The sequence below is a fragment of the Mastigoproctus giganteus genome, chromosome 12 (assembly GCF_048544385.1).
Source record: "Mastigoproctus giganteus isolate SK-2022 chromosome 12, ASM4854438v1, whole genome shotgun sequence".
Taxonomy (NCBI): Eukaryota; Metazoa; Arthropoda; class Arachnida; order Uropygi; family Thelyphonidae; genus Mastigoproctus; species Mastigoproctus giganteus.
This window is the reverse complement of record NC_143586.1, coordinates 106,271,766-106,291,924: the sequence shown is the minus strand read 5'-3', so window position 1 is coordinate 106,291,924 and position 20,159 is coordinate 106,271,766. Positions and strand designations below refer to the sequence as shown.

The following is a 20,159-nucleotide window of genomic DNA, read 5'->3' as shown; positions in this document are numbered from 1 at the left end:
AGAGTAAGTAGAGAGTGTACAGACCAGGATGAAACCATTTCTGAGTGGACTCTAAAGTGGCAAAGGTGACGTTAGGGATGAACTTTAAAGTAACTAGACCTTTAGAGGTAGCGGACCATCTGTCTTGCCAACGCTGCACCAAAATATTCCAACAGCGTCTTTTCTCTGCCTTGGGATCCACAATGACATCGACAGTAATACCAAGGAAGGTAACAGGGACAGCGTGCCTAATGTAGAAGTACAGGCCTCGGTACAGAAGAAAGAGATCGAGGGGCAGACAGCCGTTAAGGACCTGCAAAGCAGGGGTAGACACAGTCCTACAGACCCTGCACATTGCTAAAAGCATTTTACGTTGAATGCGATGAAGTTTAGTCTGTAGAGTATATACTATGTAGAACAATGTTGTGCCCATTGTTCGTCCGGCCTGTTAACCGCCTGGTCCCTAGTGAGACCCGACGTTATCAATACCAGCCGCCGCGGAGAGAGCCGGCTGGGTGTTACCAATATTCTGGCGGGTACCGAAAAAAAAAAAAAAAAAAAGGATCCCGGTTGGAATTAGTGATACTTAACAAGTTAGTATTAATAGAATGCGACGTGGGGCTGTACGGTAAAAAGTGAGTTTTAAATGCCAAATAGGTTCAGGCAAGAATTTTGCTGGTTTTTTTTTTTTTTAATTTTTGACGTGTAGGGCTAAGCACTGTGGAAGACAACAGTTTTTTTTTTTTTTTGGGGGGGGGGGGCTGAAGACTGGAGGAAGAAATTGGAGGTAAAGGGCCGATAGAGCAGATGGTCTCTGCAGGCAGTGAGGCATGCCCGTGCCCCACCAGAGTGAGAAAATTGGGGAGGCGAGGAAGGAAGGAGAGGCTTGCCTCTTCTCCCCCCTCCCCAGGAGTTTTGGAAGAAAGATCCGCTCAAGAGATGGCGGATTTGGGTCGCCAATAGGCTGCCCCGGCGGGAGAGCGCCACCGTATATGGTCTCCGTCAGTTTTGCAAGCTCTGAAAAGCGGGCCATTGAGTTCCGTCCAGATAATAGGTCCGGGTCCTATTATCTGGTCATTATCTTGGGGTCATAATCAAGTCTACTGGCTGTCACTATGGGGATTTAAAATCCCTTCCGTGATGTTTACTAGTCTTTACACTACCTTTTGTCGTTTTGTAGTGGGTTTACAGTATCTGTTACAAATGTAACAGATATCTGCTTGAACCAGTTAATGGCAATTTGTTGAGAGAGAAGGGCATCGAAATTGCTGATAGGCTTGGAGTGGATTTTATTCCTTCCAATGGGTGGATTGATAGATTAAAGAAGAAATATGGTTTAGTTTACAAAGTAATTTGGGGAGAATCTTCTAGTATGAATATGTTACAAGTTGATGAGTGGAGGAAAAGGAAATTACATATTTTGATCAAACTGTCAACAGTTTGATCAAAATATTGGGACTCTTTTATAACCTACTTCCTAATAAGACTTATGCATTCAAATGACAGAATTCCCATGGTGGTAAACTGAGTAAGGAGAGATTTACAGTGCTAGTGAGGGCTAATGCGGATGGCTCAGAGAAACTACCATTGCTTGTGACAGGAAAACCCAAGAAACCACGCTGTTTCAAGAATGTGAAAACACTTCCATGTAAACAAAGGAACAATAAAACAGCATGGATGACCTGTGCTCTTTTTATGAGTATTTAAGAACTATAGATTCAAAGATGGTAGGAGAGAATAGAAAAATTCTTTTATTGTTGATAACTGCCCTGCTCATCCGAAAAACAATAAGCACTTAAACAATGTCCATCTGGAGTACTTCCCTGGGGATTCCGCGTTAGTTGCGCAACCAATGGATCAGGGATTGATCAGAGTTTTAAAGATGCATTTTCGTAAAGCACCTTGTACATAAATTGCTTACCCTCGTAAAACATGGGAAAACTGAAAAGTTCAAAATTTCTTTGTTAAATACAATGCATTATTTAGAAGCATCATGGGATACACTGAGCCCTACTGTTACAATTAATTATTTTAAAAAGACTGGGTTCTTTAATGATATAGAAAAAAATGTTGATAGTGGTGAACAGGAAGGGATTCCTTTTGACGAATGGGATGTCATACAGAGTAGTTTGGGATTTACAGTAAATTTTTATGATTATGTTGATGTAGACAATGATGTTATGGCATGTGAATTGCAAAGTATTGAAGATATTTGCAATGAAGATCGAAACATGACTGATAGTGAGTCTGAACGAGAAGATGAGCCTGCAGTACCAACATTCCGCGATGCAATGGTTGGCTTCTCTTCACTGCAGCAATTCATTCATAGTGTGCCCGATGTTCCTGAGTCGGTGTTAGGGAAATTGATTTATTCTGTATGAAGCTCTCCCCAAAATATTTGAAGCAGTCTTCTCTGGATAGCTATTTGAAAAAAATATAAACGTTTTAGTTAATTTTTAGTTAATTTGTTTGTACTACTTGTAATTATTGTAATTGATTTTTATCATTCTCATTACCTTTCTTCTCATTGCATCCTTGTTATAATTTTGAAATCTTATTAAATCATGACTAATAAATATTGTTTTGCATTAAATGACGATTTTTATTCTTGATAGTTTTCCTACAATTCACATGATCATTCACATGTATGTGTATCTTTTCATTTTTATTTGTGTAGTTAATATTTCATACCCTTAGGTCATTTCCCTTCTAAGAAGTTTCCCTCGTAAGAAGTTCCAAACCTCCGGTCCCTTGGAAAACTTCTTATCCGGGTTCTACTGTATATATTTAAGCACGAATTATCAGGACAAAAACAAAAAAAAAAACAAAATCGGAAGTTGACCTATACGCTGGAATAATCAATCCATCAGAGGGGGCACATTATAAATCCATGATCCTTTCCCGGGAGAATTTCGGACGCTCTATTCTTTTTTTTTTTTTTCTTTTTTTAACAGTGATTCCATTTTATCCCCTCTCCGTCCCTCCTCCCAGAACTTGGTGATATAGTAGTCTCGTCACTGCAGTCGGTTGAGTGGTATAAAGTAGGAAGAAATCCATATTACTGTTGTAAAGATTCACGTATATTTTTCAAGGTAAACCACAACTGTGACTGACCATTACCTACGTTTCTCACGTAAGAATGCCTACAGGACTTCATCAGTTCCTTTCTACGAATCAGAAAAACAGGACTTTTAGAGAAAAAAAAAAAAATCCCGATTTCTTGGAACTAACTTTCACTTCCTACTGGAGATATTTCTTAAGATGTTAATAATGATACGAAAACAGTTCGTTTTCAGGTAACGCTTTGCTGTCCAAATCAAATATTTATTCATTTTTCAGTTGAGTGTAAGATACAATCGCCCCTTGTACGGCGTGCAAGCCAGAGGGATATATTTACAATGCTGAGGATGAATTTACAAAAATATTTACGTTTAGCAATAAAGGAAATATGTATATTAATATAAAAATTTTGTTCTTCATTTCTGGATGTCAACGTAGATTCGCAACACTAATTACCAATATGTCAATGCAGTTGCGAAGGTCTAGGGCTCGGATGCGTTATCGGAACTGCGCGTCGTTTGATATCGTCATTTGTCGCAACACTCATTTTGTTTTGGATCGGGCCGGGGGAAAGGACGTTAATCCAACGATCGTGGTTTCTCTCGCAGTCCACGTACATTTCCGTCGCTCCTGTTAGTTCGGTACAGGTAGTCGGTTACAGGCAGCACTGCAAGACGCGTGGGGACAGTGTGCCGCTCGTGATGAGACCGATAAGCCACGAGGAGTACTACAGCAGGTGTATTTGCTTTTCAGCTGACAGGCAACGCCGCAGGTGGGAATACAAAGGGGCGGAATGTTTAACCTAAAGTTAAAACTGAACCCTTTCCAGTTACCCAAGGTAAGTGTAACGGCTGTTGTTTATTGCTCCCTCTCTCTTAATTTATTTTTATTTATTTTTTGTCTGTTACGCGTAATGAATAAACTTTTATAAAAATCCTAAGTTACGCTACTGCCCCAATGCGGTCGCTATGGTAACATTCGTCTAATGACAAGAGTTTACCAAACAAGATTGCATGTTCGCTCGATACATTTTACTACACCCCACTTTATAGAAAAAGGGATTCAGTTATAAAAGACACGCAAACGATTTCGTTAGAATTATAACACTTTTTTTTTTGATAATATCATTACATTTTTTTAAATCGAACTTTAAAATAGATGATCTGGGCTGCTGGAAAACTTGACCGAAAGCAGGTAACGCACTGATTCTCTGAGCGTGATTCAGCCCAACCATATAAGTCAAAAAGATTTAATATTTAATCTGTTAAATCAAATTTGATATAGCTTCTCTCAATAAACTTCGCGTAAGTTTTTTGACAGATGCATAACTTTTAAGATCGTTATTAAGATTAATGCTAATAGTTGTGCCTCATACAGAAAAGTTTAACTTCCTTCAATTTGTTTAACCCATTCAAAATTTAATACCAAAGAAACATAACTATCCCGGAATCAAAATGGAATAGTGGAATGATAGAACATTTTAATGAATGACTATCATTAATATTATTTATACACTTGCATGTGTCGCGAGTTCTGAATTACGGAAAAATTTTAGTTTGCGAGCCACAGGTGCGCGATTGTTTGCGTGAAACAAGGCTGCTCAATATTTACAAGTTCATCGTTATTTTAATGTTTTAGCAACATTAAAATAACGGTATTTTCATTATCGATAAAATGGCATAGTGGTTAACGTCTAGCGGTACTTAAAGGGGTTCAGGTCTGCTAATATGGAAGCCAGGAAATGATTGCAGGCTCCCTTTCTTCGGGTGGCACTTAAACGAATATCACTGCATCCAGGCGCTTGCCTTGACATAGCTCTGAGGGGCAACATTAAATTTTATGAATTCCGATTAATAAACAACTTATACGAAAAGGTACAAATCCTTGCTAGTCAATGGATTGCCACATGTTGCAAATACACATTAACAGAGTCTCGTGTGGCGAGCCAATGCGGAACTAGCCTCGGGAGTCAATAAAGTGTGTGTGTCTGTTAAGTTGATTTTTTTTTTTGATTTGGTAGTTGTTGGCGCATCGGCTTCTGTGGCCATAATGCACCTCCCAAGGTTTTTGCAGTACTTTGATCCAAGCCCGAGGCGGGAATCGAACCCGCGACCTTTGGGTTGCCGGGCAGGTACTTTACCCACTCGGCTAGCCCGGTCGGCTGTGTCTGTTAAGTGCCAAAGCAAATAAGGCTACGAGGCGTCAGTATATTATGTCTGTAAATGTATGATTCTTCGGTCGGTTTGCTGGACAAAAAACCATGCAACCCTCGCTTGAGATTGACTAACTCAGCCACGTTGTGGGAAGAAAAATAAATAATTCCTCGTGTCACTGACAGGATCAAACTCAGACATTTTCTTTCATGTGTGGGAGGGCAGTGATTATATCCACTTGCTACTCGTGAGGGTCCAAATAAATACATATGAAAATATTCTTAAAATTTGCCTTTCGATGTTTCTCCATATGTATTATGTTAAATTCAACGCCTTTTCCCGGGCTGCTCCTTTTGTACCTGGGCTGTATTCAGCACTCGGATTTCCCAGCAATAGAAAGACAAATATAGAAAACAGTATCCTAAATAGGAACTTAAGTAAACATATGATATATATATATATATATATATATATATAGAGAGAGAGAGAGAGAGAGAGAGAGAGAAATGTATATTGGGTAGTGGAGGTGACCTGTCAAGTGAAATTACAATGGAATAAATTGAGAATGCCTGCAAGGTAAAAGTAGACTACCTGAAATTAAATGAAATTAAGATTAACATAAAAATAAAAATGGTACCTGATGCTGTAGGTGCTAGGACTTTAACTACGTCGTCTGTAGTCGGCAGCCAAAACCGTAGGAGCCACAGCAATAAGCAAGGGCTCTGTTTCTGTTATGATGTATACGCTTATGATGTTCTGTTATGATGTATACGCTTATGATGTTCTGTTATGATGTATACGCTTATGATGTTCTGTTATGATGTATACGCTTATTGCTGTGGCTCCTACGGTTTTAGTTGCCGACCCCAGACGACGTAGTTAAAGTCCTATCACCTACAGCATCAGGTACCATATTTATTTTTATGTTAATCTTAATTTCATTTAATTTCAGGTAGTATACTTTTACCTTGCAGGCATTCTCAATTTATTCCATTGTAATTACAGTTTAATAAATTAATACTTTTTCTTTCTTTCTTAGATATTCAGTTATGTCATTATATCCTATTATTTTTATCAATATTATATATATATATATATATATATATATATATAGGAAAATAGTATCTTAAAGGTAGTAGCAATTTCATGTGTTCCTCGGTACGAAAATACCTGGAGCTGACGCTGAACCCTAATGTGGCACTCAAGAGTTGTTTATGACTGCCAGCCTTTCTCGAATTGACGTCTCCCGTTGCCCAGTTTCGGTGTTCAGCAAATATTCACGATATCTGTTTATCGGTTTAGCCTAGTAGTTTCGTCACTTGTTATTCGTTTGGAGAGGTCTGGGTTCAAGTCCCGTCGACGACTGGAAGAATTTCTCAAGTCTTCTTTAATCGAGGCTGTAGCCAGCAGATCTCAGGAGGAGGAAGTAGGCTCCATCACTATATTAGTTATGGCGGGTTTTTCAGCCCGCACTACATGCAAACTGGTCCGTGAACACAAACTTTTATAGGCACAATACTCGCATACGAACATGGGTAACGGCCGGAGATTTTTAAAATAATAATTATTATCTCTGTTTATCGTCTTCGCATGTAGTAGCACAGTGATTATAACCACCGTTGTCTCCACACTGCCTGGAAAAAGCCAGTGTTCGAATCCCGTCGATAAAGCGAGGAACTCTCATGGGCCTGTCACACTCGTGGCTGAATTAGTCAGTTTCAGGCGAGGATAGCAAGGTTTCTTCTCCCGGAATTCCGGGATGAGAAGAATCTGCCTCGCTGACCTAATTAATAGTTTCTATGAAAGTACGCACAAAAAAAAAAAAAAAAAAAAAAAAAAACAATTGCGTATGTTCTTCTCCCGAAATTTCTGGAGAAGAACATACGTAATTTTTTACGGACACATGGGTAGATGAGGTTGTCCTCAGGTAATCCTAATATGAATTTTTTTTAAATCTCTGTTTAGCCTTTAAAGTAAATACGATTGCTTAATATTTCATTGAAAGCGCAAACATTCTTAGAGAATTTTATCTGATCCATCGTGGTTATTTTATGAACTCTGTCAATGAGCCATCTATTATTTATGGGCCAATCATTGAGCCAACCATTATTTGTCAATGTAGCCATCGTGGTCGAATATAGAAATGTCTGCGGCTGTGAGAGTCAAAAATATTAGTACGAGTAGTTTGGTAGGGACTTTTCTGAAATGCTAGGGTATTTTCTGTATTTTGCATAAGAAACGAAATAAAATGATAATAATAATTTAATAAACGGGCGGCGTGTGTGCCCGCGCCCACAATGAGAAGAATCTGCCTCGTTGACCTAATTAATAGTTTCTATGAAAGTACGCACACAAACATACGAGGCAAACAGATAATCTGGTACGAGTACGTATTGTAGAATACGTACTCGTACGTATTCTACACGTAGGTAGAATACGTACGAGATCATAGGTAATACTCGTACGTATTACCTATGATCTGCTAATTTGGGAAGAAGAGAGAAGTATTTTTTTCTAATCTCTTTCTGGATTTAAATGTATTTTCAACTGTATTTCGACCTTGTCGCTAAAATAAAGTCGGCATCTTCGTTCCTTATTGTGTATTATATCCGTTCAAGTTCACAGTCTGATTTCCACGGGGTCCACATCCCGATGATCAAGAAACACAAATGCTTAGGAATCGTATTTGGCCGAAGACTAAGCTTTCACGATCACATTAGTACACTGACTGAAGGGGGGAAAATGCCGACCATATTATTCAGGAAAACATCTATTGTGTGAAGCTGAAATATGGGTCTCTGCAACCCCGATCCAAATGAAGAAAACATTTTCGAAAGAATATTGCATCGAATGGCTCTCGGCAGGCATGAACTTCCACCGCATATTTTAACGATTCAAATATCTCTTCAGATGGAAAGTCTCCGAATGACAGTTAATATTACAGGGCTCACGATATAACTCTTTGCGAGCATTCTTTCATTCCACAGTTTGTGGGATCAGTGCTATTTACGAATCCTATTGCCTTCCCTTACATCTATACTAATATTAGTAAACGTTGACTTAGACAAATACGTAACTGACCAGTCTTATAGCAAGTGACATAACATCCCTACCATCTTTAAATCATCATAGCATTATATTACCTACCATCTTTAAATCGTCACAGCATTATATTTGCTACCATATTTAAATCATCACAGCAATAGAGCGACCATTACTGCAGACGACCGGTCATCTGGGCATAAAAGAAGTAACCAAATGTGACATTTGATTACTTCCCTTATGCAAAATGTGAGTTTGCCTTAAAATATCAAGCAATACATTTGTATGTTAATACTCAATATTTAGTGGTTTATTCATTGGTCAATTAGCAACGCACAGTAACGAAAACATAATATAATTTTCTGGAGAAGAACACCATTACCACAAATCCTATTAATTAACTGCCTCATTTAGATTTTAAGTTTACTTCAAAATTGTATGTATCCCACCTAATGTGTTTTTATAATAAAAAATTATAATAATTCTACAAAAAGCGTATTTTATTTAAGATAGAGATACGCTTGTAAAACGTTGATTGGTCCATCACAAGAAAGACATTTGTTTATTTATAAAGTAGCTCATATAGTGGAAAATGTTTCCAGCTTCTGCTTTAAACCTAATATGATATAATCCACTTTTGATTTCGGTGTTCGAACTGAGCCGGAACGTTGTTCCAGCTGATAAGTTCACTCTTCTAAATTAAGTTCAAAGTGCTGTTAAATTTCGAAAAAAAATAAAATAAAAATAATAAAAAAATAAAGTTTTTTTCCCCCTTAAGATTATTACTATATTTAATACCACTCATATACCACGTGAAATTAATAATACAGTTTATTAAGCTATTCACCGAAACTACTATATATTAAAGACTATATGTACTATACATCAGGCATCTAACCAATACCCATCATCAGACTATGCTGCTGACAGACTCCTCATGCCGATGCTCTCAGAAACCTGATGTGCATCCAGTTGGAATCTGTTAGCAGCATGGTCTGATGATGGGTATCGATGAGATGCCTGAAGCGTCACCTTAATGTACAGGGTGGCCATAATTAAAGTATCCCTATTCAGAGCTCTCTGTAGCTCTAAGTAATAAGCGGAATGCCACCAAAATTAGTAATTAAACTACTCAAGGCATGGGGAGAATGATCCCGTGAAAAAAATATATATATAGTTCCAAAATCTGCCGATAGGGGATAATATGGCGCTGTACAATAGGAAAGACATGACAAAGTACCAACAAATAAATAACTAAGACAAACCTTAATGAAATTACAAATTTTTATTTGTGCAATTTGCAAAAAAAAAAAAAAAAACCCAGAAAGAAACTGAATTGCACTAAAGTTTTAAATCCAAACTAAAAAATAAGACACCTAAGAGAGCAGAAAATTTGCATAAATCTGAGTTAATTTAATTTTCCCAGCAGTAGAGAGCTATAAAGGCACAACGCGAACATCGCAAGCGTATTCTGTAAGTTTACTGTTAACAATGCGTCTCACTCTGCCTGATCGCTCTTTAATTGCGAAGTTCTTCTGTTAATGGATGCAATGCAGCAGCCGCTCTGCGTGAATTTAGACGCTGTAAGAACTTACGTCAAGGTCCTTTATCAGCTGCGGCAGTTAGAAGGATGATTAACAAATTTGAGGAAACTGGGTCCTTTGTTGTTTAGCCTGGAAGAGGAAGGAAGCCTATTTCACCTCAAGTAGCAGAGGAAGTTGCAATGGCTATTGTCGACCGATCCACGGATGCAGCTGCTGGAACTAGTAGCAGCGCACGGGAAGTAGCGAGGCAATTGGATGTCCCATATTCCACTGTGTGGAAAATTCTTCGGACACTAATCCACTATCAACCATACAAGATCAGTCGCCAGCAGCAGCTGCAAAATGATCCTGAAAAAAGAATGGCATTTGTTCTAACGTTTTTGGCCAGAATGGAAATGCACGATGCCTGGCCATGGAACATTCTTTAGGGAGATGAGGCCCATTTTTATCTCGATGGGACAAACAAATTAAAACTGCCGAATATGGGCTTTAGAAGCACCGTATGCTATTCAGCAAATCCCATTGCACTAGCCGAAAATCGCCGTCTGGTGTGACTTCAAATTTCATCCTAGGGCCATACCTTTTCGAGGAATTGCACCCAGCAGGAGCAGCCACCTGTTCCGTTACAGCACAAAGATATCATCACATGCTGAGCAGTTTCATTATTCCTGAACTGCAGCAAAGAGGATGCCTGAATGAGACAATTTTTATGCAAGATGGGCTCCTCCTCATATCGCACGACCAGTACAGCAGCTTCTCCGTCATCACTTTACTGTAAAAGGAGTCATTAGTCGTTTGTTTCCCATTGCATGGCCACCACGTTCGCCTGACCTTACACCGTGTGATATTTGGCCGTGGGGTCACCTCAAGGCCAACGTCTATCGAGGAAGTAATCCTAACCTGGCTGTCTTAAAGGACAGTAAATTCTAAGTGGGAAGCATTCAAGGAATTAATCGTGGATGCTACTAAAAGTTTCATACCTATTAAGAAATATTGTTCAAGGTTTAGGCCTAAATGGTTATCTAATGAACTAATGAGACTCGTAACAGAGAAGAAAAATGCATGGGATGCATATAAATTATCAAGCGACTCAGAAGCTTATGGCAGATATAAGCTAGTCTGTAATCAGATCACAAAGGAGGTTAGGAAGGCGAAGGCAGATTACGAGAAATCCTTGGCAAAAGATGCTAAGAAAAACAGCAAGGATTTCTTTACTTATATAAACTCTAAAAGGAAGGGAATGAATCTGATTGGTCCACTTGACATCGATGGTTCGACTGTTGATGATCCTGCTCAGATAGCAAACAAACTGAATGAGTATTTTGCATCTACATTCACACGTGAGGAATTATTAAGGTTTGAAAATGGCAGAAGGTTATCAAATTGTAGCAGGATAATTAATGATTTTGTAATAACTGAGAGCAAAGTGGAGGAGAAATTGTTGAAGTTAAACATAAGAAAAGCACCTGGGGTGGATGGGATCTATCCAGTTATATTAAAGGAGGCGGCTAAGCAAACCCTTAGCCATAATTATGAGAGCATCCTTGGACTGAGGGGAAGTTCCCACGGACTGGAGATGTACAAATGTATCCCCAATTCACAAAGGGGGATCGAAGGGTGACACGAGTAATTACAGACCAGTTAGTTTAACTTCTGTTCCGGGTAAAATAATGGAGTCACTGGTTAAAGATGCATTGCAGGATCATCTAGACAAGACTGCAGCAATAATTCATACACAGCATGGGTTTGTTAAGGGAAAGTCTTGTCTGACAAATTTGATAGGATATTATGATGTGGTTACAAAGGAACTGGATGCAAAAAATAATTTTGATATCATATACAGTATTTGGATTTCAGGAAAGCTTTTGACACTGTTGCGCATGGAAGACTATTGTACAAATTGGAGCAGAATGGTATTAAGGGTAAGTTGCTACAATGGATAAAAGGATGGTGAAGTGAGAGAAGACAGAGGGTGGTAATCAATGGGTGCTGCTCTTCGTGGACAAATGTTATTAGTGGAGTCCCACAGGGTTTGGTGTTGGGTCCACTGTTCTTTTGTATATTTATCAATGATATTGATGAAGGTATATCAGGCTTAGTGTCGAAGTTTGCAGATGATACAAAGGTTGGCAGTGACAGTAATGGCAGTGTGTTACTGCAACAGGATCTAGATAATTTGGGCAGATGGGCTAAGAAGTGGCAATTGAAGTTTAACCTTGACAAATGCAAAGTACTGCATATGGGTAGAAGTAACCCCAGAGAAACGTACCAACTGTGTGGTACTACACTTGTGGTAGAAAATGAAAAATACCTGGGAGTAATTGTGCAGTCAGATGTGAAGTTTTCTGAGCAATGCAGACAGGCTGCCAGGGCAGGTCATGGAATTTTGTCAATGATATATAAGAATTTTGCTAGCAGGGAAAAGGAGGTGATTGCCCCTCTGTACAAATCAATGGTCAGGCCACGCCTTGAGTACTGCGTACAGGTCTGCAGGCCTCATTTTAGAAGGATGTCGATTTGCTTGAGCGTGTACAGAGAAGGGCAACAAGATTGGTGAGGGGAATGAAGGGATCCTCTTACCAAGAGAGGCTTAAGTTCTGCAAATTGCAGTGGCTGGAGACTAGGCACCTGCGCGGTGATCTGATTGAGGTGTATAAGGCCTTGAATGGGTTGAGCACGCTGAATTCTGATGGGATCCTTCCACTTGTTCAGATTACGAACCTAAGGGGGCATAAATTCAAATTAAGAAAAGAGATGTAGAATAGATGTGCGGAAATTTGCCTTTAGCCAGCGGGTGGTTAATTGCTGGAACAAACTTCCATCTGTCGTTGTGGAAGTTGATAGGTTGAATAAATTTAAGGAGGAACTGGACAGGCATTTGGAGGGAATGGTGTGATTTTTTTTTTTTTTTTTTTGGCTGATGCTGCATAAGCTCATACACTTGCTTTCTTGCATCACATGGCACTACACTACTACTACTACAACGTAACGCAGCATGTCCGGAACATAACTCCAGAGATATTGCATTCTGGAGTCGAGCACACTGTGCATCGAATGCAATTTCTGGTCCATAACAATGGTAATCACATCGAAAACTAACTCCACCATCAGCGACATCATCAAACATCGGGAGTAAACTGTGAGTGAGTTTGGAGCTGTGAAACCATTTCCTCTGGCAGTTTAGTTTAGTTTCTTTTTGTTTTTTTGCAAAGAGCACAAATTAAAATTTGTAATTTCATTAAGGTTTGTCTTAGTTATTTATTTGTTGGTACTTTGTCATGTGTTTCCTTTTGTACAGCGCCATATTATCCCCTATCGGCAGATTTTGGAACTTTTTTTTTTTTCACAGGATCCTTCTCCCCATTCCTTGAATAGCTTACTTACTAATTTTGCTGGCTTTCCGCTTATTACTTAGAGCTACAGAGAGCTCTGAATAGGGATACTTTAATTATGGCCACCCTGTATGTATGAAATGTAACTTCAGCTTCTTCTCCATCGAAATTTCTATAAGCCAACGCTTATCTCAAAGCGTAGCTGCTAATCATTTATGTGACTAAAAGGAACTGGAAGTTGATATGATAAAGTTATCAGGGAAGAATAGGAAGGGCAGAGGATTTTGCAACAGAACAGATAAAGAAAACAAATCAAAATAAACGTTGACTTTTTTGGAAAGTAGATAGTTATGCAAACAATAATAATAACCAAAAGGAAAATTAGATAAAAAGAAACGTACCAGGTGAGAAATATGAACTTGTCAAAGTTAAATAAATATAACACAGTCCCTGAGAGATCTTATAACCAACTGTTTTCACTGAAAAAAGCTGATCACAGAATCCATCGAAACTATAATTAGCAGTCTTGGTGGGTACAGTTTTTCCACGTCAGTTACTTCGTGTTTATCAGCATGTACGATATCTATAAATAAATATTTATTGTACGCTTGGTGTACTAGAGCATAGCAGTGTGGACCCGTCGCAGCAACGCAAACAAATAGAAATTAATGATAACAGCAAACAATTGCATTGCAGATTTATCATGAAACAAGTCGGTGAACAATGGAAAATTTTATTAAAATATGTATAATGTTTCTTGTTAAAAGTTGATCCAGTTCAAACACCAATTGTCAATAATTCTGATATTCGGAAGCCTCGATGAATCACAAATATTTTAGAATATACAATCAGCAACGAACGTTTTAATGTTTTAGAAATATAGTTGGGACGGGTATTACGGGGTTGTTTTTCCTTATATTTATTACATGTACTATATTTAATACCACTCATATACCACGTGAAATTAATAATATAGTTTATTAAGCTACTCGCCTAAACTACTATACCGGGTGGTAATAAAATAAGGTTCCCTAATCAGGAGACCCTAGTTTCAAAACGGTTAGAGATAGCGCTGTGAAAATCGGTGAGTATGCCTTTTAGGGTATGGGCAAGCGATTTATAGAAGAAGAAAAAAAAATTAGTTCAAATTTTCGCCACCATGAGATGGAATAAACTTAGGATTAGATTTTAATATCAGAATTTAGAAATCTACAGATATTGTTCTATGTGATTTCCTTCACCTGGGATGAAATTCTGAAAACGGAGGACTGCAGACGATACAGTTTCGCGTAGGCATCTCATTGGGGATGTTTGCCACATGCTGTTTAATGCTTGCTTTCAAATCGACAAGCGTCTGTATGCCGCCACTGAAAACTCTGTCTTTCAGGTATCCCCATAGCCAGAAATCACAGGGATTGAGAACTGTGATCGGGCTGGCCAGAACTGCGGAAAGTCTCTAGAAATGATGCGATCATTCCCGAATGTTGGATGGAGCAGTTCCTTCACTTGTCGACCAACGTGGGGAGGGGCACCATCTTGCAGAGCGGAAATAATGTGATCTCTTAGAAGAGCGCAGTACCGTGCACTATTTACGGTATACCTTAAGGGGCCATGAGGTGTAGATTCTTCAAAGAAAAATGGCCCGATTATAAACTATGCTGTGAATCCACACCATACTGTAACGTATGGACTGCACTGGTCTTTCATGCACAGCAGATGGACAAGAAGTTCCCCATATTCGGCAGTTTTGTGCATTTACAGCCCCATGAAGAGTGAAATGTGCCTCATCAGACCACAAGATCACTTATTTTATAACTACCCGGTATGTCTTTAAATATCTATGGATGGTTTTAATGGGGAAGGTGTTTTTTGTAAATTTTCTAACAGCTTTGACTTTTTTTCGCCTTATTTTATAGGTATATTTGGCTTTAATTATTATACTTTTCATTAAGATCATTATTATTATATTAAAACCCCTCTTATACCACGTGAAAATTAATAATATAATTTATTAGGCTGTTCCCCTACTTTACTATGCACAGCAGATGGACGAGAAGTTCCCCATATTCGGCAGTTTTGTGCATTTACAGCCCCATGAAGAGTGAAATGTGCCTCATCAGACCACAAGATCACTTATTTTATAACTACCCGGTATGTCTTTAAATATCTATGGATGGTTTTAATGGGGAAGGTGTTTTTATACATTAGGGTGATATTTCGGGTATCTAACCGATACCCAGACCAAGCTGTTGGGGGAATAGAAAATAGAAAGGATACAAATTTGAATGATTTAGAATATTACAATTAACAATAATAAAATTACAATTAAAATAAACAATATTGCAGTTACAATTTGCCAATTATGGTTCTATAGTATTAAGTTTTGAATTGCCGTTACAATAGAAAACAGGAAATCTAAGGTAAATTACAAAGAGATTAAATTCTTACTCGCTAACAGACTCCTCCTGCTATGCTCCAGAAATCTGATGAGCATCAGCAGGAGTCTGTCAGCAGGTAAGAACTTAATCTCTTTGTAATTTACCTTAGATTTCCTGTTTTCTATTGTAATTCAAAATTCAAAAATTCTAAATCAATTCAAAACTTAATACTTTAGAACCATAATTTGCAAATTGTAATTGTATTATTGGTAATTGTAATTTTATTATTGATAATTGTAATATTCTAAATCATTCAAATTTGTAACCCTTTCTATTTTCTGTTCCCCCAACAGCTTGTTGTGATGATGGGTTTCGGTAAAATATTCGAAACGTCACCCTAATATATAATAATGTAGGCGAACAGCCTAATAAACTATATTATTAATTTTCACGTGGTATAAGAGTGGTTTTAATATAATAATGACCTTACTGGAAAACAACCATGTAGCGTCCTTCCCTAACTATTATACTTTTCATTTTATCAGGGATTTTTTAGTTCCTTTGTTGCTATAGTTAGCTATAATGCAGGCTTCTCTCCGACCCGCTACTCTCAATAATGTTGGATTTCTGGTATAAATAGCATTTATTTTAGTTCTTAGATTTCTAGTGAATCTTGATCATTGAAACTTTGCTCATGTACAACAGCCTTTAACTAAATTTTAACCATACGAAACCACGCATGGTTAAAGTTTAATTGAAACGTTTATTAAGCCAGTTAATGAACTGTGTTAGTTATACACGCTTAAGAATAATAGTAGACAGTTAATTTACAATTAACAGCAGACAATTAATTTAAATAGTTTATTTTCAGTAAACTATTTAAACAGCAGATTCCCCATAATTTACACCAGAACTGCTTATATTCAGTTGTTAAACTTGGTGGTTGGCTAGTATTTAGTCGCAGATTTAACTGTCCAAATCAGCTGGCTATAAAATTCCTTGAGAATTTTAGCAAAACTTATACTTTTATTTATTGTTGCTTTCTACCCTCAGATCTTCTCGGCCTTGACCTTCATCTCTAGAAATATATTGTTTGTGACTAATTTCACCAGGCCCCAATTGTTTGATATAGATTTTAGATAAAGATTTTTAGATTTTGGATGGAGCTCTTATCTAGCCATCAATTTTATTTGATTTACCTACACATCCCGGACTCTGTCTCTTAGTCACAAGATCGGGAATATGTAGGAATAGGTTTTCTGCTACTTCTTGTCAAACGAAAATAAATTTCTCGTCTGACAAGATTTAGCAGAAAAAGTGGCTGATGTGGACGTCACGAATTTCCATCCAATGGCCGCATGTAATGTATTGCAGATAATGAGATAATCATTATGGTCGTCAAAATGCAGTTAGACTGCGCGTTGTGCAGTAAATAATGCACAACGGAAAGAGAGCTTCCTCGGATAAACCTTGGAAAAGAGAGCTTCCTTCTTGAATGATTGCTGACCGTCTGGAGAACAATGGACTGGAATGCATTACGTTCTGGTCGGTTATCATTAGACATCGGATTATATGCACTAAAAAACAGGTCAAATATACATTAAAATATGCACCAAAATGTCAATATATGCACTACAGTTTTTACCTTTATTACTCGTCTGTATTACAATTAATTAAACCACAATTTCTTTGTATTCAATGCGTTAAAGTAATGAAACCGTTTATGAAAAGTTTTAGAATCCTTTTTTCAAAAGTTTTCCCTTTCAGATTCACACCTAGAATAATTTTAATTGCAATACACAATAATATATTTCTCAAAGTGGTTTCATTGTAAATTTGTGGCGTTTTTCGTCCAAGATCATTTTATACGCAGAGAATGACCTTTCTACTTCTACTGAAGCGAATGGGCTGTATTTAAAAATGTGAGCTTTTGAAGCCTTTGCTTGAAATTGCCTTCATTTCCTTTCCCATTTATAAATACGTCTATTTTCCTTATAGTGCGAAATCCTGAGTTCTTTTCTAAAACATTATTGTATTTTCTTATTTCTTCTCCTATGTATCAAGGCTTTGCAATTCAATTTTTTCCATCGCTCCAATTGCGCTGCTCAAAGAAAGTCCCCACGTTTTATGTTCGATTATACAACTAGGTAATTAGACGAAATGGATCTGGATGAGCATTAAATGTTTTCTAGCCAAAGAATCAGAAAGCATTGTCTTAGCACTACCAATAGCCACTAAATGTGTACTATCCTAGGAATCAACAAATTCTTTTATAGAATAAAAAAAAATTAGCACAAAAGGACGCCGCTTGTAACTACGTTCTCCATCTTGTGAGAACATGATTCTGTAAGTTGTTATTCTCGAAGGCACTTTTGACAAAAATCTTTTTTTTATACTAGAAATAAGTTTAATTCTCCCGAATTGCCTCTGCCAACCTATATAAGCCATGGCTAAGCAAATAACATGGATCAGATATGGATAGTAAACTTGTAACGCAGAAGCGACTTTTGCTATGTACAAATCAGTGTCACTAACAAAAATTAATATTGTTTCGCTATTGGTAGATTCTGGCCATAATAACTGCAAAGAATCATTACAAAATCTGCTATTGCAGAGTAATTCACCTTTTCGATGCCCTCAGAAGCAAGTAAATACGGACGCTATGGTTCTGCGTCTAATTTTCCACTTATAAAATGTGCAACATAGTGGCCACAAACGTCTATCGTTTCGTCGATAGACGTCAAGGTAGATTCTCCTGGAATATTTTGATGTATTCGATATTTTTATAAAAATTGTTTGAAGACTCGATTGTTTGAGTTATTGAAAGCGATATTTCTGCTTACCAGGGCTTTTTTAAAAATAAATTTTCTCTTCTTTTGAAGTACACGGCTCGGTTAAAAGCGACTACTCCGGAAATGTTTCCTTGCTTTTCCTTTACTCGGCCATTTTCCTTGCATGGAACATTCTTTTCTCATTGGACACAGAACACGATAAATGCCAATCGTAGTGAACTCCTTTCCGCGATTGGCAATCCACGATTCTGTACGAAGTTTTGTAACAGATTTAATTTTTGACACGTTTAACGAAACGTTTCATTTGATGTAGTCAACAACATGACAACACCTAGCAAAATAGCATTACAACGTTTCCCACCCTCGGTGAAATATTATCCCACGCTAATTTAAAATTTCAATACATTTGAAATTTTAAACATTTGAAGAAAATTATCAAGTTCAGGAATATGCAGTATTGCTTGTAATATTATCTGTGTTATGCATTTATACGCACTAACGACTACAATGGTCACAATATACATTTGCATATGTTTTTTTTAACCTGCTAGAAATATTAAAATGATATTTTATACTTAAGAGTCCATACAGTTTTGGTAATCAGTGATTAAAAAAAAAAAAAACGAATGATTAGTATAGAAAAATGAATGAGCTAGAATTGAAGAATAAGACATTCCTCAAATGTCCGAGGGTGTTATATAAATCTACGTGTTAATAAAGTTTTTCGGGTGGCGAATCAGCTGCATGAACTACATCTACGAAAACCATTTATTTCCATATGAAATCTGTGCTCTCGATTAATACGATTACATAAATCGTTTTCAAGGCATATTGAGGTGTACCTCTACCATTGTATTGCATTATCTGGCGCGTAGAGAGAGAGAGAGAGAGAGAGAGAGACTTATCTTGACAGTGATTCGCTTAATGCATTGGAGTAAGTTGTGCATGATTTCGCAAAGGTTACAGAAATTATATTTGTTTGGGCGGTGAAAATACAATTTTAAATATAGAATGATGCATTTCACTGCGTAGGTAGAAAAATAAAATAAATTTTATAAATCGCCCTTTCAATCAATTAATTTTCTGATCGCGTTGATGCTTTTAAGTTTTAGTTGGATTTCGAATATTAAAAAATTCTGTTTTTATTTCAGAAATTCTACCACCACATAGATTTTGGTATTTTGAAATTTTCCATCTAAACTTTAATGTATCACACTTGAAATACTCGTAAGTGTTTCATGGCAAAGTTGAAGTCTAGGAGGACTCTGGGCGTTTTTTTCTACTTCGCTAGTAAAATCTAGCAAAGTAGAAAGAAACGTCTAGCCTGTAATGGACGACGTATAATCAAAGCAAGAATTGCGAGTATTCAAAGCAACTACCCGCGATCCACAAAATGGGATTTCAAACCTAACCACCAATAAGCTAATTGGTGAAGTCACAAAACTCAAAGTTTACTGAATATTTCTTTAAGAGAGCGTCAGTTCTAACAGCCTATTTGAATGTAACTTCCACCTCATCAGGGAGTGGATGGATCTTACCTCAACACTTACAAAACAGTTGATAAAATAAGTTGCTTCAAGCGAGTATAAGCTTTGAGACTCAATTTGTTCAAATTTTTTTTTTTTAATAAGTGTCGTTGTCGATAATCGCAAGTTTTCCACTTAGGAGAGAAGTACAAATTAAAATTCAAATGGTTATTTTAACGACACTGGAGATTTTCGCACATATAGGTGTCTGGTTTCACGTTGTGCAGTCTGCGCAACATGAAAATGGATAATACGAGATAATTCACAGCGAAAAACCCTATTCCCTCTGCCTGAGATTGGCTATTTGCAACCAACCAACCCTATGAAGAAAGTGTTTGCTTCCTTGCATAATT

The 20,159-nt window shown here is 37.4% G+C and overlaps 1 protein-coding gene across 2 annotated transcripts in view; it reads left to right on the top strand.

The window, feature by feature from the left end:
- Nucleotides 1-3,752: 3,752 nt before the first annotated feature.
- Nucleotides 3,753-20,159, top strand: part of LOC150077321 (serine/threonine-protein kinase tricornered-like) — a 273,055-nt gene continuing 256,648 nt past the window's right edge. For both annotated transcript variants that reach the window (XM_090386939.1, XM_090386937.1), the window contains exon 1: nucleotides 3,753-3,877. In XM_090386939.1, coding sequence (XP_090243065.1) covers nucleotides 3,833-3,877 — 45 coding nt within the window. In that variant the 5' untranslated portion in view covers nucleotides 3,753-3,832. The remainder of the gene's footprint in view (nucleotides 3,878-20,159) is intronic.